This window comes from Dipodomys spectabilis, unplaced genomic scaffold (genome assembly GCF_019054845.1).
Source record: "Dipodomys spectabilis isolate Male_0828 unplaced genomic scaffold, ASM1905484v1 ptg000197l, whole genome shotgun sequence".
In the NCBI taxonomy this organism is placed as follows: Eukaryota; Metazoa; Chordata; class Mammalia; order Rodentia; family Heteromyidae; genus Dipodomys; species Dipodomys spectabilis.
This window is the reverse complement of record NW_024870874.1, coordinates 7,857,742-7,883,402: the sequence shown is the minus strand read 5'-3', so window position 1 is coordinate 7,883,402 and position 25,661 is coordinate 7,857,742. Positions and strand designations below refer to the sequence as shown.

Here is a 25,661-nt window from a genome sequence, read left to right as displayed (position 1 = left end):
TGCTCACAGGATAACTTGCAGGTAATATTTAAGCTCCTGACCCTTTAACCCTAGAGTTCCAGGTGAAAGTCCTTTCTTGACCTCTCTTCTGAGAGGGAACTTCTTAAGCTTATATTAATCAATCTCTTTCAGGGGCTTTGCAAAAAGGATTTTCTCTGTCCTGGTTTGTGTCATATTTGGATTCAGTTTAGAATGTGGAGTAATTAAAGTGTCAAAATCTTTCATTAGAAGTCCATAAACACACACACGCGCAAAGTGCCTTGATCTGTAACCCTTGGATTGAACTTTTCAGTTATTTATCTTCCAGAATTTCAAGTGCAGGATTTGATTGTGGTTTGATTTTACTTCTTGGAGACATCGCTCGAATGCCTCAATTTGATATTGTGCTTTCAACACATTTTTACGGATCTGCAGATTTGGGTAGGGCTATATGTACCATATGGTCTGGATAAGGTGATAGATTTTCACATTCTGGGACTTGGCAGGAAAGGGTAGGAACTGAATGAGATGCAAGAAAAGAAAAACGAAATATTTCAGGCCTCTTGAGATGGGTATTTTCATAGAATCAATTTTATCAAACGTGTGTGTGTGCGTGTGTGTGTGCATGTGTGTCCATCCATGTGTCCTCTTATGCAAGGGAGGAAGTTGTAAACTCTTCCCAAAATAAAAAGGCTTCCTTAAAAAAGCTATAGCATTTAACACTTCTCAAGTTTTCAGAAGAGATCTCAGGCATGGGTTTGGCATGGGTTGTGTGTGTGGGAGGACATCTCTCCATTTTTCTTGAAAAGGGAATTGTTACAGCAAGGTACCAGCTAAGGCGCAGAAAAAATATAATAACATTGATAATAATAATAATAACTACAACAACAGGACATATGTTTTTCATCTGCTTTAGTGAAGCCTAGGGTTGACGACAGAATGGTTAAAACAAAGCCAGGTGTACAGATCCCAAGAGGGTCAAAACAGCACTCTGGCGACCAGGAAACTGGAACATTGAAGAAAGATGTCTTACGTGATTGCCAAGGGGGCTGGAGGTGGAGGGAAAGGGAAGGATTCTCCTTTGCTGTTACAGACTTCACATCCCTAAGCCGGACGCCGAGCCCGGTCTGTGCACCACTGAGCCACATCGGGACCAGTTCACGTGCCCATTTCTCCTACCCGGACTACCCCCGGGGGGGGGGGGGGCAGCGCCAGCGGGGCGGAGCCGGGAAGGCGGGCGGAGCCGCGGGCGTGGCCGCGCGGTGCCGTCGCGCCACGGGTTAAGCGGCGGGGGCGGCGGCGGCGAGGGGCGGAGGGAGCGCGGTCGGTGGCCGTGGGCTCGGAGGCTGCGAGCGCCTGCCGCGGCCAGCAGCGGGTTAACGCCGCCCGCGCGGAGAGGGCTGAGCCCGAGCCGCCGCTCCGAGCTCGCATTCGGATCCGCTAGCGCAGGAAGATGGCGACGGACCGCGCGAGCTGCGAGCCCGACTTGTCCCGCGCCCCGGAGGACGCGGCAGGGGCCACGGCGGAGGCGGCGGTAATCGAGTTCCAGGCCGGGCGCGGGCGCGGGCGCGCGGGGTTCGCAGGGGGACGTGGAGACGCGGGCCGGGGGGCGGCTCCGGGGTCCCCGCTGCACTCTGCGATGACGCCTCCGGGACGCTTCCAAACCCGCGACCCCCGGGATGCCGCTTCCCGGGTTCTCTGGCTCCCCAGGTCACCCTGGCTCGGGGTGCCCCTTCCTGTCGGGGGGAGGGTGTCTCCCGTTGTCGAGGTGCCCCGTCCCCGGGGAGCCTCCATGGACAGGGGCGGGTTCGGATGGGGCGAGGTGACCATCCGGTACGGGGGTTCCCTTCTAGCTTTTGTGACCTCCCTTTCGTGCATCCGTGGAGACCCCACGCCCGCTCCCCGTGCTGTGGGGGGTATCGGAGCAGGGCGAGTGCTCTGTGTTTCCGGGCGAATCTGACCCCCCATTGTTCACCTCTTGCTGCGCGCGTGGCTGGGAGCGCGAATCTGGGGTGCCTGGCACCTCGGAACGGACCCGGGAGAGCCGAGAGAGGGAGGTGGGCCATCGCCAAGCAGGTGTGGGGATGCTGTGTGTGTGTGTGTGTGCGGGTGTGTGTGTGTGCGGGTGTGCGCGCTCACACACACTGGAGCCTTCGGGAGGCCCATTGGGAGAGGCCCCGCGCCCAGCTGTGGGCGCTGCAGCCGCGGATCGCCAGCCCTTCGTGTCCTGGCTGCCTGCTGCTGCCCATCCCTCAAGTGTCCTTCTCTCCGAGGCGATGCCCAGCGCCCCCGGGGGAGACGGGTGATTGTGCCACCTGGTGTCAAGACATTGTTCCCCTTCTCTGGGGGCTAGAAGCCGAATGCACTTAGCCGAGGTGGGGGGGTGGGTTGAGGTGTGTGTGTGGCGGGGGGGGGGGGGGGCGGCTGATCCTGGCTGTTTATACATCCTGAATATCCCACGCACCGGACGCTCTCTGGTGGTTTCCAGTTCTTACCCTGCAGGAGGGCTGGATCAGGAGGCTAGATCTACTTTCTTCTAGGATGGGGGCAAAACCCCCCCCAAAAAGACAAAAAACGTTTTCAGGGTTTGAAAAGTGCCTCGCAGGAGCCACTGCGCATATCTGTCAAAGATAGGCAGTTGGTGGGAGAGCCTCCCACTCCTGGCTGGTCTCCTTCGGGGGATGGAGTGAGCCGGCTGTGGACGCCTCCTCTGTTTCTCCCACTACTGCAGGGGGGGGGGGGGGGGACATGGCGAGAGCCGCGAAGGCGGGGGAGGGGGGGAGGGCCAGGCGATCAACAGCCTGGACTGCTTTTCCTTTCTCCCACCTCTGGAGGTAGGGCTTGCCTAGAGAGAGATGTGGAGGAGCAGAGGCTGGAAAGGGAAGAGGAGAGCCGGTGTGAACCTGGCAGATACTGAACTAAAACTTCTGGGAAAATTGACTTTGCATGGAAAATGAGAATTTTTCTTTAGATTTTCTTTTTTAAGATTTCAAGGGAAACCTTTCCACTTGTAAGTTACTCTTATCAAGCTCCAAGGAAGGTAGCTATTAAAACAGTAAGCCTCTCTGAGAAGTTGAGAAGCTTGGATGTCCTCATCTTCCAGAGTTGATAAAGGACCAGGAGAACCAAAAAAGAGGTGGTGTGCTTATTGGCCTCCCCCAAAGATGGAATTTTTGTTGTTGTTGTTTAACCTACTTAATGATCTTCTTTGTGCTGCTCTCAATATTTTAATCACTTGACCAACCACAGACATCAGATTTATGATATGTAGCTGATAAATAGTTTTACTTGGTGAGATTGTAAACATAACCTTGTTACCGGGAAGATTTTTGTGTTAATGAGGCCAGTGTTTAAAAAATTTAAGTCTTCGTTTTCACTGCTGATAGAAAGGTATTTGATTATTTTACCCATGTTAATAGGAATAGACATAGAAAAACCTGTGAAAACAAACCTTCTTTGTGAATTTCAGAGGATATTTTAGAGTTCTTTTTTTTCTAATTTTTTAATTGTAAAGATACTGTACAGAGGGGTTACAGTTACACGAGTAAGGTAATGAGTACATTTCCTATGGAGCATTGTTAGTTACCCCCTCCTTTATTTTTTCCCTACTAAACCTTCCCTCCCCACCTCCTTTTAAATAACTTATACTATTCTAAAACTATTCTTTTTAAAAATAGCTTTTGGGTGATTACTTTTTACTCAATAGACATTTGTTTCTTCCCTTTTTTTAAATTTGAAAAGGCTCTTATAGCCTATTTTTTTTAAAGGTAGGTATAGGTTTTTTTGTTTTTGTTTTTCCTTTTTTTCTTGGTTGGCAATTGCTTATCTAATAATGAAATATTGAAGTTGAACTTAGGCATTTTAGGTTCTCATTAATGGAGAACCTTTTCGAAAAATTAGTGAGTAACTTCTTTTTGCATTGTAGAGATTTATTTCATTTCCATTTGGTTTACATATTGTGCCTTTTTATGTATACATTTGGCAGTGTAAAGCCAATGGGGCCTCCAAAGCAGTAGGCTATTTTTGAAAGTGAATGTTTTCACTGTTTTGACTATTTAGATTGTTGCCTAGGAACAAGTTTAATTTATAGTTTTCAGTTTAATATAATTTTCAGTGGAATGTTTTAAATTTAGTTTGTGATCCTTGTTCTTAGCTGTTTAAATCCTAAAAGCATCCCAAGCGTAAAGCTGGCTAACAGCTACATTATTCAACAGGATCATATTAATAGTCTTTTCTGTGAACCGTGCCGGGAGACCTGGGTTATTTTCAGTGCCTTAGCCAAATGTGACGACTTTTATAGGCCATATTGCTATTTCAACTCTGAAAATGAATGCTAATGGATAAGACAGCAGGGAAAACAGGAAATCTTCCTGCTTTTTATTGTCACCAAAGAATTTAGGAGTTCAAGGAAAATTAAGATCTTTTTAGAGCTATATTTGGAAAACCAACCAACATTCCTTTCATTCTGTTTTTTTTTTTTTAGCAACTAATATGCAAAAAGTAGGTATAAATTTTGTTGCCATAGTGATAAGGAGAAAGTTAAGTGTTTTTTTTCCTTTAAAATGAGCAATATAGTGATTAATTAATTGCTGAAATGAGATTTCTTTAGGTGACAGTATTAAATGTAAAAATAATGAGAAGAACTTTTTGGGTAGATCATGGGGTTTGAACTCAGGGCCTGGTCCTGGTTGCTGTCCCTGAGCTCCTTTGCTCAAGGTTTGCACTCATCACTTTGAGCCACAACTCCACTAATATGTTGTTGTTGTGTTGTTTAATTGGAGTTAATTGGTTAATTGGAGATAAGAGTCTCCAAAGCCAGGCACTGGGTGGTTCAAGCTACTAAGTAGGAGGCTGAGATCTGAGGATCATGGTTTGTTGAAACTAGCCTGGACAGGAAAGTCTGTAAGACTCTTATCTCCAATTAATCACAGAAAAGGCTGCAAGTGGCATTGTGGCTTAAGTAGTGGAACACCATCCTTGAGCAAGAGGAAGCTCAGGGACAGCACCCAAGCAGAGTTGGAGCCCTAGAACAGCAAAAGAATAATAGCAGCACAAGTCTCACAGACTTTCCTACCCAGGCTGGCTTTGAACTGTGATCTTCAGATCTCAGCCTCTTGAGTAGCTAGGATTACAGGTGTGAACCACTGGTGCCTGTCTAAAGATTTTAACTTATTTTTTGTTTGTTTTTTTTGTGGGTCATGAGGCTTGAACTAAGGGTCTGAACACTGTCCTAGAGCTGTTTTTTGTCGACTTTGAGCCACAGCTCCACTGCCTCCTTTTTAAAAATATGTTTTAAGGCAGGTTCTTATTATGTAGCTAAAGCTGGCCTGGCCAAAGCTAGTCTTGAACTTGCGATCTTTCTGTTACAACCTTTCTATTAGGATTACACATGTAGATGATCACACTTGGCTTTTAAAAATCTAAATTGTCATTATATGACACCTATTGCATATTGATGGTTAGTAAGTGTTAAGGGGTAATAATGTGAGCATAATATACTTCACTGAATATTTAACCAAGATAAAGAGGAGTCATGAGTAATATCTCTGTCACCCCAGGTATCACATGATAGCAGTAGATGATGCTTTGCATCATTGAGTGAAATCAGATTGTGGTGTCATGAGAGGAACAAATGACTTGCTGTAGAGGTTTTAGGAGGTAGAATCAGAGAGAAGTTCCCTAGAGGAAGGATCTGGAAGCTTGACTGGAATGATGATAGCGTTTATGGTGAACGTGGACAGAGACTGCAGGAAGCAGAGTGCACATGTGACCTGGCCCCTGATGCTCTTTCAAAGACTTTCAAAGAGGAATGTAATAATTTCCACTTCAGCCTCATATATGTACTCTAGAAAGATGCTTATAGAAATTAAAAGATTAGCACACCACTATTCTCCGGAGTGGTGCTTTTTTGTGTGTGCATGCACATCTGCACCAATATTAGGGCTTAGCTCAGTCACTGTCCCTTAGCTTTTTCATTTAAGGCTAGCCCTCTACCAGTTGAGCCACAGCTCCACTTCTGGCTCTTTGGTGGCTCAAGATAAGAGTCGCATAAACTTTCCTGCTCATGGTGGCATTGGGGTCTTTAGATCTCAGCTTCCTGAGTAGCTAGGATTATAGAGGTGAGCCACTGGCTTTTCATTTCTTAAATAAGAGGTTGTATACCTCTGTTTGTCTGGGGACTTTATATCGTTGCTATTATTGCATTTCTCACAGGTGCAATTTTATGTAGAGAAAAATGTTTGTCCTGCTAGTGATGGACTCCATCCTTAGGCTAGATTACCCCATTAATCTTGTCTTCATGGGCTTCAGAAAACTTTTATGAGTTGAGGAAATGTTTGGTAGCTTGGCATCCCTAGTGAATAACAGGTAACTGCAGCCGATCATGTGGACAGCCAGGCTGTGGCTGGAGGAGATCAGACTTCTGCTTTATGGAAAGTAGCCAAAGTAGCCAAAGAGAAGATGACCTCACAGTGCCAGGCCATGGTAAGTGTTCTGCAAATGTTTATGAATGAGGAAAGCTGTGGCATAGTACTTAACATTACTTGACTAATTGGAAAATTTGCTTGGTATAGTACAAAATTATAATGAAACTATTGGCCTGCAGTTTGTATAATAACATTATAGATAACACAAACTTTGAATCCAAAGATTCATCTTTCTTGCTTCTCTCCTCCCCTCCCCTCTACCCCTGCCTCTCTTCTTTCCCAAACTGAGGGTCTTGGCACATACAAGGAAGTCAAGGACTGCGATCTAGGTTTATATCCAGTCCTTTGGATTTTCCCCTTCCCCCATTTCCAAACTACGTTTTTAATGACATCAAAATACTTTATAGATTTTTTCAACATTATTAGCTTCTGTCTTGAGATACCTTCTTCCCACCTTGATGACTGAGGCTGGGGATGGAGGGGGTAATAGGATGGTCAGTGGACCACTCATACTCCTGACCCTTTCCACAATAGGTTAAGGTCATGCCACCCACTAGGGTGTGAAGGAGGAGATCAGTGGTATGAGGGTAAGAACAAACCATGAAAAACCCAGGAAAAGGAAATAAACGGAAAGAAAACTGTGGTGAAAGGAAGAGATCTGACAAGGCTTTTGAATTGCCTGTGGGACGGGGACTGAGCTTTAAATGTGCCTACCATGGTTGGAGTCTTGTCTAGTGAGCTTATATTGCTTCTGAAAGGCTTTGTTTGAGGACATTGATTTGGGTTCTCCATGGAAGTGTCTTTACTAGGGTTGTATAATACATAAAAGGAGACTTGGGTTTTCCCTTTGGTACTCCTGTAGCAATGTTGGCATTAGTAATAATGGCTTTTACACTGTTTAGTTTAATCTGTAACAATCAGCATGTACAAAGATGAGATTGTATTACCACTGCTGTGTATGATATGGCGTCAACACTGTAGAAATTCTAATCTGAAGGGGAAATTGCTTTCTTTGAATAACTAAGTTGAGGATATGTGTTTAGGTAAGGTTATTATCATTCTGCTTTCCTGTCTCAGCCTCTTTATTTGAAAATCAGCATGCTGACATTTGCCACCTACAGATAATAATCAAGACATAGTCTTGAATCCATTTCAAGCTTCATAAAGAACAATTATTAGGTCTGGATGCTGCCTCACTTGTGGAGCTCATCAGTGTCCTGTGGCCAGCTGATATAATATTGAAATCTGAGTTTGGAATGGAAATATACTATAGTTTTTCCTGTGATGAGGACCTTTCTTCCCATAGTGAGGAAATGGGAACTGAGAGGAAGTCTGAAAGGAAGAAAAGGGAAGTAGCTGGACTTAATTATCCAAGGTTGCCGCCTGACTGAGCTACTTTTCTGCTTTTTATTCTAGTTTTCTCTGAGTTAAAATTAGTTAAGGTCCACCAGCAGGTTTCCTTCCTGACATTGTTTTCTTGTCAGTATTACCTCTTCCCCACATACTCACTGAGTTGCTTACCTTGCATGAAAGACCCCTCCCTGCTAGTATGGTTAATTTAAGATTCATAAACTCCCATGCTCTCAGTGTGTGGTTTAAAGTCTTCATTTAAAAGGCTCTAACTGATTTTGGAAACAATGAGCGGATGATTTCATGCCCTGTTATTTAGTTATCCTAGAGTGGACTGTTACATTGCATCTTAATTGATAGAGTCAACTGAAACATTGTACTTTTCTGTGCTTTCTATTTTAGGTTGCACTCATTAGGGACTTAATAGGAAAAGACAGAGGAAGAGGCATACACATTAGGTAAAATCATGTGAGATGTAATATACTTGTTACCTTGACATATCTAGGGTTAGGGCACCAAAGAAGCAGACAATTTTGACATTAAGAGGAAATGTACAGAGTAAACATGATTGATGGACAAGTTTATAGAAGACTCAACACTCAATTGAGCAAATGAAAGACTTCATTCAGCTCAGTATAGGCATACAGAAGTGGGATTGGAGCTGACTTCTGAGGAAATATGAAAACCAGATGATTGAGAAGAAAAAGGAGAAATAGGGAGAGCGGAATCAGGCAGGTAGTCCTTGTCAGGAAAACTCTATGTAGTGAGAGGGCCCAGTGAGAATGAACTCAATGCAAGAAATAACTAAATAATTTGAAAGCATGTTTTCTTATACTTAGAAAATTGAACTGGATTTTTTTCATGTTAATGACTGTCTTCAACTTTGATCTCAAAATTCAAGATGTTTCATTGCTCCTCCGTTGTTACATCTCTGTTCACCCTAAGATTAAATTTTGCTTACTTAGAGTTATAAATGAATTATTAATTATAATCATACATTATTAAACTAGGAGGAAGATAGATTTCTGTAATTTCTGAATAAAGAGGCGAAATCAGTTTGCCTCAAGTACTTCTCAAAGGCTTTTTGGTCTCAGAGAATGACCTAAATTTCATCAGTCTAGTAATCCACTTACTCTGATGGTACATGAAATCAGGACATTTGAGGGCTGGAGGAGATTTTATAGATGGCTTTATAGATGCTTATTTCAACATCCTCATTTTATTGGGAACCAAACCAATGAAACAATTGGCCCCACTGGTGAGAGTTCATTAGCCACAGCCCTTGCTTTGCCTTCCAGTCCATTCCCTGACATTCTTCCTTTCTTAAAGTTAATGGTTAAATGTGGTGCAATCCACTGGTTTTTAAATTTAAGAGAGGGTTTTGGTGTTGGTGGTTTAAGAACCAAAAAAGAAAAAAAATGTGACTGGCTGTGTGCTTGGTAAACAAAATTTCAGTTAGCCACCCTGAAATAACTCAGTGTGTTTAGGCAAAGACCAAAAGGCAGTTCTGCTATACCCGGTCTGATTATTTTTCAAGGCATTTTGACAACCAGTCAGTGGATTGATGCCATTAATTCTTTAAGGATACAGTCAAGGCTTTTCTGGCTCTATTTAGGATGGGCTTTAGAATTCTCTCCAGGAACAGACCTTTTAGTTTGGGGATAGGCGTTAAAGGCAACTTAGAGCTGGCGTATTTGTAGTTCTGGCAGCTTAAGAAGACTTAAACACATCCAGATTCAGTTTTGCCTGTTCTTTCTCTGTCTCACTGAGCCTGTAATAAGAAAATCCTGACGAATACACTCCTCACTCCCACTCAGATTATTCAGAGCTATGCAAAACTGATGAACGCAATGAGCTGGAGGTGGTTTGTCTCCATTATTTGTATATACGAATATAGTATGCCTGTTATACATTACAGTAGCACACACAAATCAATAGTAAGTGCATATCAAGATGCAGTAAATGAACACATATGATTTGTTTATACCCATATGATGTCCTTCCATTTGACTAGACTGAGTTAGCTTGAACCCTATGCCAGTTATTTTTAATGTTTTTTTTTTTTATTGTAAAAACAGTGTACCCAGGGGTTTACAGTTACATGAGTGAGGTAAGGAATACATTTCCTATCAAGCGTTGTTACCTCCCCCTTTGTTTATCCCTTACCATCCCTTCCCTCCCCACCTCCCCAACTCCTCCTCCCTGCCCCCCAAGTTGTAAAGTTCATTTTCAACATAGTGTCTTGTACATCTCATTGTTACAATGGGTCAACCTGTATCCTTATTTCAGCATTTTGTTATTTCCCTTCTCCTTCCCAACTTAGAAAATATATATACAAGCTGCAGGTCACCAACAATGAAAATGGGTTATACGGTGAGGGAAGCACATACAAAAGAAGCAAAATAATCACATAGTGCATTTTAAAGATGTTAAAAACAATAGCAAGCAAGCAAGAAAAAAAACAGTTGGGGTTCATTTCACTTAACATTATCTTATATGGCCATATGTACATTGCTTTTGACCTCTTCTGCTTGTCCTAGACTTATACTAGTTATTTCAAATAAGGGAAACCATGGGATCGATGCAGGTTTGTGTATAGTAGGTGATTCTTAAGTGCTTTTCTGCTGTATTTCTTGGAATTGAAAACTAGCATTCTTGTTGGTTTTTTTTGTCATGTTTTTCTTTTAACTTTGAATTACTAAATACTGACACTTAGGGTTTTGTGTTCCATTTTAATGGAGCCAAGTAAATTCCACAATAAAACTCATAAATTGTAAGGATGAAAATATCACAGGAAGCCAGGCACCAGTAGAAAACTGGAAGTGGCACTGTGGTTCAAGTGGTAGAGTGCTTACCTTGAGCTGAAGAGCGCAAGTACAGCGACCAAGCCCAGGGTTCAAGCCCCACAACTGACCAAAAAAAAAAAAAAAAAAGAACCCCAAATCACAGGATGAGTATCTGTATATATAATTACATTTTATTGCCAAAGGCAAAGAATGGAGATACATATAATGGGAAAAGACACAGAAAGATGTACTAAACTAATATTTCATGTAATACATGATGATGAGAGTCAGATTATTTTTTAACATTTTGTGAAATATAACCTGTGGTTTAGCAAGAACCCTGTAGCTGTGTGGTTTTTTTTTTTTTCTTTAATGAATTGCCCCTTTTATTGGTGGTAATATGTCAACAAACTGAAATGTTGGTGGCAGTCACATGTCATGATGCTGAAGACGATGAAAGTAGGGCAGGCTCTCCTGAATCAAACATGAATCAGAGCCTTCGTAATGTCTTTTATTATATACTAGTTTTTACAATGGAGTGATTTGCTTGTGAAGCTTCAGGGAAACAAGAACAATAAAAGGTGCAATTAATTAAAATCTTTAGACCAACCAGCAGCAACATTAATAAAATATTACATTACAAAGCACATAGGAATTGCAGCTTCCTTTCCCATCCTGGGAAAAACCAGGATAAAAGTCAGACTTTCATCATAATCAATAATCTTAAGCTTATAGGATGTGGCCTGGTAGTTTCCAAAGAAATAGGTTCTTATCCAGTGACCCATTCCTCCATTCATGAAACATCTGGGTGATTAAAACAATTGGAAGCCTGCATGTAGTGCTTACTTCATTTATATAGGCTCTTTCATTCATCTCACAAAGACTGCAAGGAGATGTTAGGATTTCCACGATAGACGTGAGTAAGCAGAGACTCAGATTAGTTATAACAATGCTTCTCAAAATACAGTGTTCGATCAGCATCATTAGTAGGAGCTTACAAAACAAGACTTTCTAGGAGTTGAGCCCTACCTACCTATATTCATTTTAATGAAAGCAATTCCAGGAGATTCTTTTGTGTGCTGAAGTTTTAGAGCACTTCTGTGACTGTCTGAGATAATACTTAGAATTCGAGACATGGTATATTGATTTTAGTATTCACAGGGAACATCTCCCAAGTTAGCTTCCTAAACAACTATACTATACTAAACCTCCACTATAAGGGTTTTCATCCTTAGGCCTCACCTTTCCCAAAAACTGCTCTGCTCAGTGCATGTGCAAAAAGAAACAGTCAAGAAAAGGAAGATCCTTTAAAACATCTTTTTCTAGGAGCCTTCTAGCTCTTACCAGAGCTAGGTTGGTGGCTTTGGGGCATTATTCTCCTTTATACCACCATGTCTACTTCCAGAAATTTCTTTTGAAATAAGGTATCAGTAGTTCTGTTCATGCCTTGTGAAAGCCCCTAAAATCATTCATGGCATTTACTACATTTACTACTGTGTGTTCACTGGGATGGCCTAGTGCTACACATGAGTGCCAAACTAGTTCTTCTGGGCTGATAGAATGGTTCCCATTTCATCTGAACTTACAGAGCTAGTTCTGGAACGTTGAGGCTGTGTGCTAGAGTGTGCAGACAAGCTACTGCACTCAGTTATATACCCTGGTTTTACCATATACGAGTTGCACAATCTGTGTGTGTGTGAGAGAGAGAGAGGGGGGGAGAGAGAGAGAGAGAGAGAGAGAGATCTGGCTTCTCTGAGTTGTGGTTTCCTGAACTGAAAATTAGAAATGATGGTACCATGTGGAGTAGATTTGGTTCCCTGAGATTGCTGAATGCTCTGCACATGTGAAGGCAAGTCCTGGAATGTACTGAAAAACAGCTTCAGCGTTGGAGTATTGTGAGACATTTGTGGATGAACTGAGTGGTCTTCTCTAGGATGGTTACTGGGTTTGTCATGTGGTCCTCTTCACTAAAGGGAGGAGTAGCTTGAGGTGTCATGGATACCTTCAGGCTAGTGCTAACCAGGCCTGGCTGGAACAAGCCATCAGATCCTGAATCAGTTCCAGCTGCAATGAGATGATCTGAAGAGACCTACTTATAAAAATTGTAAGGAAAGACACTGGAGATTCTGAAGACAAAAGAACTGAGGTTCACTGACGTCAGCACGAAAGTGGAAGCCAGGAGATAAGACCCCTTGCAGAGGGGAGGAGATTAAAGAAGTAAATGATGGGTTAGGAGAACTTTGGGTGAGGAATTTCACCCTCCAGGGCCCTTATGCTGTTACTTCCTGTTGTATCCTGGTTCCTGGAGGATTCTTCTTACAGTCATTAGTTCCTGCTTAATGTTCCTTATGGACTGAAAAGTAGCTACAGAGATTTTGCTTAAGAAAGAATCACATTGCCCCATTTGTTAGGAAGTGGAAAGACTTCGAAAAAATTATATTAAGTGAAGTAAGCCAGGCCCAAAGAAACATAGGTCCCATGGTTTCCCTTATTTGCAATATCTAGTATATGTCTGAGTCAAGTAGAAAAGGTCAGATAAGTTGATGTTAGGCGAAATGAACCCCAAGATAAGGACTCAAATGGTTTTTCTTTCTTGCTATTGTTTCTAACATATTTATAAGATATATCTTTGTTGCTTTGTATGTCCCTCCCCCATGGTATAATCCCCTGTTTTCACTGTATTTGATGTTGGTATAATTTGTGGAGGGGAAGGGAAAAAACAATTTAAATAGGGATACAGGTGGACCCATTGCAACAATGATGTTATGTCGAAAAACGATCTTTACAACTTTGGTGTGAGGGGTGGACTGGTGGAGGGACTGGGGGTGGGGTGGGGAATTGGGCAGGGATGGGAAGGGGAAACAAAGGAGGAGGCAACAATGCTTGATAAGAAATGTACTCATTACCTTGCCCATGTAATTGTAACCCTTCTGTACAGTATTTTCATAATTAAAAAATTACTATTAAAAAAAAGAAAACTCTTAGATGACTCTATTGCCCAATTAACTTCCTAAGAGTAGCAGTCTAAGCTTATTAAAAGTTAATCTGCCCATATCCCCCACTCCCGTATATGTGTGTGTGTGTTCGTGTGTATGCATGTATGATTTGCAAACTGAACATGTTCTTTTGAAACCAGTAATGGGTTGGTTCTGTGGAATTTTGTTCTGTGGTAGATCTGGCGGTCCCATAGATACTGGACTTTTGGGATCTGGATGGTTTTTATTTTATTGGACAAACTGTATTATTTTATATTTTCTTTTATCTTAGTGTTGGTCAAACGAAGAGGATTTTTTTTTCAGTTTTATTTGTGTGTGTGTGTGTGTGTGTGTGTGTGTGTGTGCATGTGTGTGTGTGTGCATGTGTGTGTGTGTGTGTGTGTGTGTGTGTGTGTGTGTGTGTGTGTGTGTGCTGGTCAAATGGAAGGGGAAACTTTTTTTCTTTGTGACCTGAGTAATACACATCTGTGGACCAGATATTGCCAGCCAGTGGCCTCTGCTGCAGTGTTCTATAAACATAACCTGTTATTATTGGATGTCCTGGAATTTATAATAACCTCCCAGGAGCCTTTATGTTGGGGCCCTTCTAGGAATGCATCTGTGTTTTCTTTGCTACCCTTGAAACTCCTCACCCACACAGACCAGGCTTGTTTTGATACAGACTCCAGAGACTATAAATCCCTGCTGCATAATTCGGTGATAGAATCCAGGTGTGCAGCCCTGTTGGTGAGCTTTGTCTTCTTCTAGGGGAGATTTGGGAAAATGACCTTACAGGTTTTACCTCTTTTTCTGGAGGCCAAGAGATAGATTGCTGCTAAATAGTACTTCAGTTCCTCCTGCATTTCCTGAGACACAGGTGAAAACATCTACTGGTACCTCTAGGTTGTATGTGTATGTATCTTTTCTAGGAATGCCTATCTATTCATTGCATTTTCTTTTCAATTTGTGTTTCAGAAAAAAGAGTTTGATGTGGACACCCTCAGTAAACCAGAGCTTCGGATGCTTCTCAGTGTGATGGAAGGGGAGCTGGAAGCCAGAGACCTTGTCATTGAGGCCCTGCGGGTAAGAATATTCTAGGGCCAATGCTTCATGCTGTGCCATGTTCTTTTCACAAGCCAGTGGCAGAGCTGCTGTTTCTTACTTTTCAAAACAAAATATCTTTTAAGTGTTACCTCAGGCTAATAGTACCTTCCACTCATGCTAAATATCATCCCATAACCTTCATAAGCCAAGGGCCGAGGTCAGATGGTAATTGGTGATGGGGACAGAGAATAAACGGTTCCATATGGTAGACTTGACAATCAGCTGTTTGACTTCGTAGATCCTTTTATGCTTGGGTGCTGATGGGTCATGACTGTAATCTGGGCTACTCAGGAGGTTGTGACTTCGAGGATCAAGATTCAAAGCCAGGTCTGTACAGAGATGGCTTTGGGACTCAATCTCCAATTAACCAGCAAAATGTTAGGCTGGTGGCATGACTCAAGTGTAGAGTACCAGTTCTGAGTGAAAATGTCAAGTGAGGATGTGAGACCCTAAGTTTAAGCTTCAGTACTGGCATTAGAAAATTATGAAAGAAATCCTTTTGTATCTTTCTATATCTTATTCTTTTTTGGTTAAACACACCACACACACACACGCACGCACGCACGCACGCACGCACGCACGCACACGCGTGCCAAGCTGGACTTGAATTCAAGTTCTTCCTGCTTATGCCTCTTGAGTATGTGATTACAAGTGTGTATCACTGTGTCTGACTAACCCATTTTTTATTATTGAAAAACATTTTTAAAAGAACAGTATTAATAGAGAACCAATATTGCAAGAAGCAGCTCTAGTATAACCAATTTTAATTTACTCTCATGGGAAACATTTTGCCAGTGATTGCTTCTTTTTCATACAAGGTAGGAAGACATCTTTGTGAATGTTCAGCTGAAGTGCTGAGGAAAATGCATTTCAGTTTATGCTTTGGAAAAAATGTTCTCACAGAGAAGCAGCTAAAGCACCTGAAAACCAGATTGGCAGAGAACCTTTTGAGTTAAATGTAATTGAATGTTCAAAAGTGAAGTATAGCCTAGCCCTAGTGGCTCATGCCTTCAATCCTAGCTGCTTAGAGGCTGAGATCTGAGGATTGTATTTCTAAGCCAGTCTTGGCAGGAAACTCTGTGTGAGATTCTTATCTCTAATTTACTACCAAAATGCTGGAAGTGCAAATGTGACTTACTGATAGAGGGCTAGCCTTGAGCAAAAAGCTTTGGGACAATAATAAAGTGTATAACTTTATCTGGAAATCAGGTTTGCTGTTCATTTTGTGGATTTCTTTCATATTCTACTACTAGCATTCCTATCTTTATCTTAGTGAAAGCAAAAGAAAAATAAGATATAAAAAGAAAAATAAGATATAAAAATTTTTAAAATTAAGATGATTGTTGTAGACTATCATTTCCAGGGGCCAGCCTGCTCTCATTAGCCTGGGTTTGCATAAAAATATTTATGTAAATATATGTATCACGGAAACAATAACTTCCTTTGTCAGTTGTCTTCAGATTTTCTCTTTGTCTTTTAGATTAGATAAATGAGAATTGATTGCATTAAAGACAGGAATTTTAATCTTCATAAACTTCATAGCTAGATCATATAATCCAGACTTTCAGTTACTTAGGGTACTGCAAGTTTTTTTGTTTTTTTTTTTTTTAATTAGCTATTTCCTTAAGAAAGAGTGTATTCACAGCTCTGGGGGGAACTATCCCATAAAGAACTGACTTATATACTGCCTATACAAACAACTGTAGCAAAGAGAGCTAAAGTACAGTAGAAGTTTATTTCTAACTTTCACATAACATTCTAGAAGTGAGTGATCCCAGCTGGAGAGGCAGCTCTAAGCCAAGTGGTCTTTCAATAGCTCAGGTTATTTTTGTATTATCCCCTCTCCTAGAGAATTGGCCTCATCGGCATGGTTGGAGCTGGAGGGAAGCCAGTTCCAAAAGCAGTGTATGTCTTGGGAAAAAGAGAGGAGGTGAAAACACAACATGTGTTAAGCATGTTCTTTCCTTTGCATAGCATACGCCGGCTCATTGGTGAGAAGTTGTGCTACACAGAGTTGTCCAGGAGACTAGAAAATGGACTGAGCTAGGTAGAATGTAGTAGTGTGCCAGGAAGGAAGATTAGAGTACCTTAACCATCTTCAAAAGTCCAGAAGGAGAGGTCTTACTTTGGTTTAATGTCTTATAAAATACCCTGTGGTATCTTTATGTCTCTTCTTCCTTCAGTAAACATTAGCTAGGTAGGTAGGGTAGCACATATCTGTAATCTCAACACTCAGAGCCTGACGTAGGATCTTGAGTTCCAGCCTGGCTTGGGCTATACTATGTACATGTTAAAAAAAAAAAGGCTGCAGTGCACATAAATGGAGATTTGCCAAAATTTGTGTCTGTTTAGAAAATTACATACCTTTACTTCACATACTTTAAAATTAGTTGTTTTGAGTCATGTCATTTGTACCTAAGGTTTAGTTTTACAGACTTGTTAGTATGTTCATAGTTTTCCTCAGGTGATTTTTCCTTTAAAAAACAAATCTAATGTGTTCCTTGGGCTTAACATTAAAAAGCAAAAAAAAAAAGTGAAACATTTTACTGATTTTGCTTTAAATAAAGGCAGATTTTGTCAGCTTAAGCACTGTGGTAGTTGCATGTTTTATGTTTTGTGGCCCAGGAGTTCTCCTCTTCATGTGCAGAGGCAGCACCCAATGGTAACTAGCAAGGAAGTTCTCCCTATGGGGAGGGTTCAGGAGACTCTGCTTTAAAGTGATACTGATAAAAGACAGGCCAGTTCAAAAAAACCTCAAAACAATAAAGCTCCCAAAAACCTATACTTGCTAAAGTGACTATAAGAACTCTTAATAATTCAAATATACTTGCATAAAATGCTTTGCTTGATTTTCAAAGGTAAAATTAAATTATAAATGCCCATTTTAATGACTTTCATGACCCTTTCAAAACATGTCACATACCATAAATATTGTTTTCTGGGTCTTTTTTTCTTTTCCAGTTTTGGGGCTTGAACTCTGAGCCTAGGCTCTGACCCTGAGCTCTTCAGGTTAAAGCAAGCGCTCTACCCTTGAGCCACAATGCCACTTCTGGTAGTTAATTGGAGATAAGAGACTCACAGACTTTTCTGCCTGGGCTGGCTTTGAACCTTGATCCTTAGATCTCAGTCTCCGGAGTAGCTAGGATTACAGGCCTGAACCTCTGGGGCCTGGCTGTTCCAGGTTCTTATGTCTAAGTCAAATGTCTCATATTTCAAACTTGTGGTTTGAAAAATGCTTATAGTTGTAATGCAAAATGGAGCAAAGACAAACGTATATGTATGTCTGTATACATGTATGTACAGATGTATGTATATATGTATGTATGCATTTTCAGAGCTGAGGATTGAACCTCAGACTCTCTAGATAAGCAGTTATTACTGAACCAACCTCCAGTTCAAAAGCAGTCTCTTTAAATAGAATATTTGGGTAGTCTCTTTAAATAGAATATTTATAAACAGCATTTTTTGTTACTGTGTTTTTGTATGAGAGTATTGTGAATGTTCCCTTTATGACTTGTCTGCTTAATGCTGATAAAAAGAGTACCAACCTGGCTTTCATTGGTTTCACACAAGTAAAACATGAAGTCTTTTGTCCTCACAATTCTCTGTGAATGCAGGCAAGTGATTGACCAAAACGTATCTTTTTCTATGGTATTCATTTTAATTAATGAGTGATTTAATTTGCTGAGCAGAGGTGAAATTCATGAAAACATAAATTAATGTGTTTCCTTGTGTCTACTGAGATAAGGCTCATGTCTCGAAAAGGGGGAGTGTTCCCCAGTCTTCGTTTTTATTTTTCTGCAAGCCCATCAGTTTTCATAAAGTACAAAGAGCTAATGAATTTTAATTATCGCTGTGTTCAGTCCAGTCAGCAACACACACACACTGTTAATAGTGAGCATTTCTCAGCAATAAATTATTTTCCCTGGTTACTATTGATTTTAAAGAATGGAGGACTACCAGCCCCTTCCTTTACAAAAAAAGCTGCTTTTACATATTATAAAATGAGGATAAGGTGATAATGGCATAAAAGCAAAGGGTTTATTAATTTCATCGAGGTATCTGTGAGGAACTACTAGTAAGGATTGGTAGTGCAGTGATAGACCACTTGATCTGTGCTAGATACAGGATACAGTCAGTGTTACAAATAGTATAAAGTCACGAATATATTTTTGCACCCTCTAGGGTACAATTATGAGGACTTCACAATGAACAGCTAATTTTTAGAATTATTTCATATGACTCAAAAATACAGGGAGCTCTCCTTTGAGATATTCTTGTAACATTTTAGCCATCTGGTCTTAACACTCAGAGACTCAATGTATAAATCTTTGGTTTTGGTAGGAAGTTGCCTTCACACATTTATGATTAATTCTGTATCTTATTACAAGAGAAAATAGCAATATTCTGAAAATTCAACTTTTCTTCTCTAGTTATGCCATCTGGGAAAAAAATTAAAGAGTTATTTCTGTTTCTGCCTTTGAATAAATGAAATAAAGATAATATAAAACTCATATTTCAAGTGATATTTGAACAGTGTAGACAAAGAAGGGGGATCCACATATCACTTGATCTGTATTTGTCTTTGTGAAGCTCTTAGTATGTCCTGAATACCCAAACATATAGTGGTCAACAGTGGAATGATTTCTTTCTCAAGGATCTTAGGCTTCAGTGGGAGATATGAAAACTAAACTGATTAAAAATTAAAAAAAACTTTAGTTGTTATATTTAAGAGTGGTTGTTTGTGCAAATAGTTATGCATGAACTGAACAGTGCTCAGAACCAAAAGTGGTTCAGAGAGCTCTGCTGGACATTGTGGGTAGAGAATATTTATAGTCAGAACAAGGAAGTAAATTGCAGAAATAGCTTGATTGTTTGCATCTAGGTATCTGCCTTATTTGGGTATGGTTTGCTCAGTTGCAAGCTTGTGATTGGCTGAAATTCAATTGCCTGTGATTGCCTGACAATCAGGTTTTATTTTTTTTCTAATTCCTACATGAGGTTTTGATTTATTTGCATACTGAGATTAGAAACATAGAAACTGAAAGTATGGATTCAGTCCATCACCAATGATAAATTATAGTTATGGAAGAAAAGGAAAGAATATCATGAGAGAGATTGAGGAGAGTGCTATTTTAGATTGGACCAAAGATGGTATAGAAATGATATTCCCCTGGATTTGTGCATGGATATCATGAGCTCAGTTGAGCTCAGAGAGGAGTTAATCAATAGGCAGAGGCTCCCAAGAGAAGGGAGTGCCACAATGTATACAAACCACAAAAGATGAGAGGGAGAGAATGAAAGTGGTGCTTTTTGTTCCAATAGTGCTGGGGACTCCTGCTTAAATACTTCTGATAATGCTCTTGGTATCTTCTCAACCAATGAAAAAAACCCTAGGCAATGCGTACAAAAACCACCAAGCAATCAGTGCAAAGCTTGAGGAGGAGGTATGGGAGGAGCCACTTATTACTTACTGTAAAAAGTGCCATTGGAGAGGACTCCATTGAGGTCCTCTTTGGATCTCCTCTCTTCAGAGAATCTCTTCCTGTTATGGCTTTCTTAAAGTTTTAAATGAAATTGCTCTGTCTGCTTTAAACACTCCCTGCTTTTTTTTTTTTTTGGTTGATGGTGGGGTCTGAACTCTGGGCCTGGGCACTGTCACTTAGCTCTTCAGCTCAAAGCTAGTGCTCTACCATTAGAGCCACAGTGCCACTTCTGGATTTTTCTGCTTATATGGTGCTGAGGAACTGAACCCAGAGGCAAGCATTCTACCACTGAGCCACCTTCCCAGACCACTTCCCTGCTTTTTAATTCTTTAATGTACCCTTAGACAGCATCACATTCATTCTCTTCTATGTATAATCATTTGCTGCTCCCTTCCAATCACAGGTAATTATAAACAGAAGTAAAGCTTTCTAGACTTCTGTGATCTTCTGAATAGCAATTATGATAATGTAGAAGAGATCATTGATTATTAGTGTTTTCTTCCTCCCATTAATTATCATGCCAAAGTTTATACTTTTCTGTAATTAGGATGAGATCTTATCATCTTCTGATGTTCTGATGAGAGAACAGCCCTGGTACTTGTGTGAAAGTTGTACGGCCCAAGAGTACTTTAAGGAAATGAAGGAGATATCTGAGATGGGTAAGGGCAAGAATGCTAAGTGACTGTTTTTATCCTGATGGTCTTCTCATATTTCAGTCATCACTGAATCTGTCTGGCAAAGGAAAAAAGTTGTTCAGATGCTTAAAAAAAATTCCAAGTACAAGGGACAGATTCAGTGATGAATCAGGGCCTTATAGTCTCAACTCAGCAGTTTTGCTCACAGTAAGCACTCTGTAGAACTCTTGTTATTTGAGGCATGCCTCCAGTCTGGCTTTTTGCTGGTTACTTGGAGTCACATGGAATTTTCTTATGTGCACTAGTTTCAAACTGTAGAACTGTGATCCTCATACTTGGCCTTTAGAGTAGCTAGGATTACTGGTTTGAGCTACTGGGCAATTTGTTTTGTTCTGTGTATGCAAAAAATCAGCAGATACTAATTAAGATATTAAGAAGGAATTTCGTCCCTCCTACCACCCACCTATGAAAAGCTGTTGTAGGAACTTCCTGGAGGTTAGGCCATGTTTTTTTTTCCAGCTAATAGAAATGGTACTGAAGAAACATCATGTAATCCAGGGTAAGGATAGAGGCACTGACAATGAAAAATTCAAAATCCTCAATAACCAGTACCTTAAAATGCACATGCATCTGTTAGGTCTTCCCAGGAGAACAGCCCTGCCCCTCTTCCTGTTCACCTGCCTGAAACCAGTAATCACCTGACTGTCTATCAATCACCTGACTATGAGTTGGCAAAGGATCCCAGGCTCTGAGGTCACTTCCTCATCTGCTGAGGTTATTTCCTGAACTGCCCTGGTCATGTCTCCTTCAGACAGTGAGAGGTTCCCCAGCTTCACATCCCTTCCACATCTCACTTCCACATCTGCTCTGGTCCCATTTCCTGCCTTTCCCTATATAATCTGGCTCAACATGAGCCACTCTCTCTTCTCTTTCTCTCTTGTTCGCTTCTTCCTTCCCCTCTGTCTCCACATGCCTCCATCTCTTGTGGGTCTGCAGTTTGGTCTCCCCCCAGTAAACTTTTTCTGTCTGATCCATGTGGTGGTTTCCTTTCCTTTCAAAGCAAAAATACTGAAAATTAGGCGAGTCTTCTAGTATCATGGACTTTTGTTACAGAGTTCAGGTTTCTTTTCATAAAACCTAGAATCAACACAAACCAAACGGCTTTTAGATTAGTTTAAATAAGGCCTTAAATAGCATACAGTTATGTGCACATGGAAATGGTGATGATTTTCTCATGATGACTCTCTGTGGAGTAATTGGGAGTAAATCATTCACAGACATTTCCAAAGTGGGCCTGGTTTCCGCTGGAGTGTCTTGACAAAGAGTGAGAATTCATGGGGTAATGATGAGCCACCTCCCCTGGTGCCGTACCAGAGGTTCCATGTGTTCCATGTGTCTATTTATGAGATGACAATATGACAAAATTTATGAGATGAGTTTGGCAGGAAAGAAGGTAGGGCAAAGTTTTCTGAAGGAGAGCTTCAGACAACTTCCTTTTGTGTTGCAAATATATTAAGCTATTAATGATGTTAAGTTTTTAATTTCAAGTTGTTCACCATTGAGATTCACTGTAGACTCTGGGGTAGGAAAGGAATATGATACTAACAGTGCTTAAAAGGGAGATGGTTAGCATCTTTTGAAAACAGAAAAAGGGAGAAAACAGATCTGAAGAAGCTATAACAACTGGTGTTTGTTCAAGTGTGGTTCTATGAAGTCTGAATTCTGGCCAATGGCCCTCACATGCATGTGAAATGGTGTGTGTGTGTGTGTGTGTGTGTGTGTGTGTGTGTGTATGCAGATGTGTCACAAGATTTAGGTATATAACTAGGAGCATGCAAATACAAAAACCTCCTGCAGTGCAAATGTACATTATTTCCTAGTTGATGCCAGCTAAGTTTTTTTTTTTTTCAATTTTGCATATATGCTTTTTTAAGTACTTTCTTCTGTGAATTCATGCCCAAGAAGTCCAGGAGTCTGCCCTGGTTCTTCACTGCCTATTTTTTTTTTTTTTTTGTCGGTCGTGGGGCTTGAACTCTGGGCCTGGGCGCTGTCCCTCAGCTCTTCAGCTCAAGGTGAGCGCTCTACCACTTGAGCTACAGCGCCACTTCCTTCACTGCCTATTTAGTGCTAGTCACTCAACATTCATCTGATGAACATTTATTTAAGGCCTGCTGTCATGCCAGGTGTCACGCTGGGCCTGGGAATGTTAACTGGACAGTCCTGGTGCATGTGTCCAGTATAGGACACTCACAGTTATTACCAGTGTGTTGTGATTGGTACAAACATGGAAGTACCACACTAGGGTTCTGTACCCTAGATCAAAGTAAAAATACTGAAAATTAGCAAAATAGACAGGTTTTTAAATCTATTTAGTAACAGCAAAGTAACCATGTTCCTTTGGTTTGTTTCCCATCTTTTATGTATCCACAGTTTTTGTGCAACTTTTTGAAAGGGGCTTCTTTTTGCACAGCCTCACTGCCCTGTCTTTGCTCTCTCCTTCCATGTAGATCCTCACCTCATGTCCTCCTCCTTTCTTTTCTTTTTTTTTTTTCATTTTTCATACTGGGAATTGCCAGATCTTAGAGTTTAATGTAGGAAGCACCCTACCATTTAGCTACATCCTTAGCCTAACTCCTTGCTTTCCAGAGTAACAGACTTAATCTTGTTCATGCATCATCCATTGGGTTACTTGAAAACATAAAGCAGTGTGGCTATGTTGTACCATGAGTTTTCTGAGGTGCTTTCTGGTGTTTTGTACTTATTGAAGCCTCACTTCTTGAGTTTCAGGCATAACGGTAAGGGGTCAGGCAAGTTGAAGACTAAAAGTTGTGTTTCCTTGGATTAAATAGATTCTATATTTACTAAAAGAAAGGGGAATCTGTTAAGGGGTTTTCCTCTAGGTCTTTCCAAACCTTGTGATGAACATTCTTTGGGTTCACACCTATGTCTTGTACTACTAGGGAGCAGAAAGGATGGAAAGGTAAAACCATGGTTCACTCCACAACTAGGTGGTTTTCAACAACTGTCCTTTGCTTTGCTTTCACATCTTCAGTTTAGGCTGGGCTGAGGGGAGGCAGCTTATCATCTGCACTTTGCCTCCTGTGGTATAGGGGTGTAGACTGCATTGGGATATGTACTACATTCAAAATGGCTCTATCACTAGAAATGGCTCCACCTGCTAGAGGTTTAGTGGAGTCTTGGACATGGGTTTTTGGTTTTTTTTGGTCACATAATGGCTGGGTTCCAATAGTGAGCATCCTAAGAGACAAAAATCACAATCTGCCCATTGCTTGGAGCCTAAACCACACTTTCCAGAATATTCTATTGATCAGAGAGTCACAGGGCTCAAACTCAAAATAGAGACAAAGGCCTGACCTTGTAGGAGGATTGTCGAAGAACCTGAGGATGTTTTTATTCTTTCAGGAAAGTGCTACCATTATTTGCTGAGAGCCCTATGTGCTAAACATTCTATTTAGTACTTTATGTGGATTATCTCATTTAATCCTCACAAATATCCTTGGAAAGAGATGAAGTTGCTATCTTAACTTAAAAGTTCATGTCACTACACTGCAAAGTGTCTAGTAAAATTCGGACCCAGTTCTTTCTAACTTCAATTATATCTTAACTAGGTTTCTTTATAATCCAGTGGAAGAGAGATAGGTAATAGCTACTAATTATAATTAAAAACAGGTGTGTAAATGCTAATAAAGTGCTAATGCGAATGTTCTAATGATGATGACCGAGAGATGAATTTTTGGAAGAGGTAATCCTTAGCCTTCTGAAAAATTAATACATTTGTGAATGAGACAATGGGATGTGTATTGAATGAGGAAGACAGACAGAGCCCAGTATCTGTGAGCTGTACGTAGAACATGGGTGCTGATGTGGAAAGGGGCTCTGTCAAGCTGGTACCACTAAATACTAAGCTCAAGTGTCTATAGCTTAATAGGATTGACAGGGCAGACTCCCTGGAGATTATTAGCCATGGAAATCGATATTGTGAGGCACTAGTTTTTTAACTATGGTTTTCATACCAGTAGCATCCACGTTACCTGGAAACTCCTTAGAAATGCAAATATTTTGACCTCTTCATACACTTCTCTACTGGCTGACCAGACAACCAACTAAAGAATTCTGGGCAAGTTACAGCTGAGCATTCTGTTATCACAGCGATTGTAACATATGTCTCATTTTAAGACCCACTCATCATAGGAGCTCTTGTCAAGCAAGTGTTTGTTATAACATCAGGATTAGACAGGCTTTCTGCTAAGACAGTAACAAACAGATGTCTGGTGGTGAATTAATTAATGGGTGTTTATAATTAACGTAAGATAGGAAGTTATAGAATATTAAGAGCTCTGTTGAATAAACCAACATGCTGATAGCTGATCAATTACTTCCACTCCTGACTGTGCCACATAAGACTTGACATAGCTTAGAAGAATGAAAATAGCAATCTAGAAGAATGTAAAAATACAAGCCCAGGTGCCTATGACTCACACCTGTAATCCTAGCTACTCAGGAGGCTGAGATCTGAGGATTTGCAGTTCTAAACTAGGCTAGTCAGAGAAGTCTGTGAGATTTTTTTATCTCAAATTAATCACAGGAAAAGCCATAAGTGGTACAGAGTGCTAGCCTTGAACAAAAAAGAGCTCAGGGACTTTGCCTAGGACTGGCAAACAAACAAAATAAAACTACAGAACCCAGTAGGTGAATTAAGTCTGTAATTTTAGCTAATTGGAAGGTGGAGATAGGGGTTGGATTTCATTTAAAGGCCAACCCAGGCATGAACCTTCTTGAGACTCCATCTCACTCAGTAGGTAGGTATCGTGCCGCGTGGCTACTATACCAGCTGTGGGGGAAGCATACCAGCTAGGTATACTAGAGCATCGTGTCATCCCCAGAGATTTGGGGGAAGCAC

The 25,661-nt window shown here is 40.9% G+C and overlaps 1 protein-coding gene across 1 annotated transcript in view; it reads left to right on the top strand.

The window, feature by feature from the left end:
• The first annotated feature begins 1,338 nt into the window (after positions 1-1,338).
• The window catches only part of Cttnbp2 (cortactin binding protein 2), a 117,229-nt gene continuing 92,906 nt past the window's right edge, over positions 1,339-25,661 (top strand). Inside the window, exons 1-2 of the mRNA XM_042696006.1 lie at positions 1,339-1,513; positions 14,491-14,598. Of these exons, the coding sequence (XP_042551940.1) occupies positions 1,433-1,513; positions 14,491-14,598 (189 nt within the window). The 5' untranslated portion in view covers positions 1,339-1,432. The remainder of the gene's footprint in view (positions 1,514-14,490; positions 14,599-25,661) is intronic.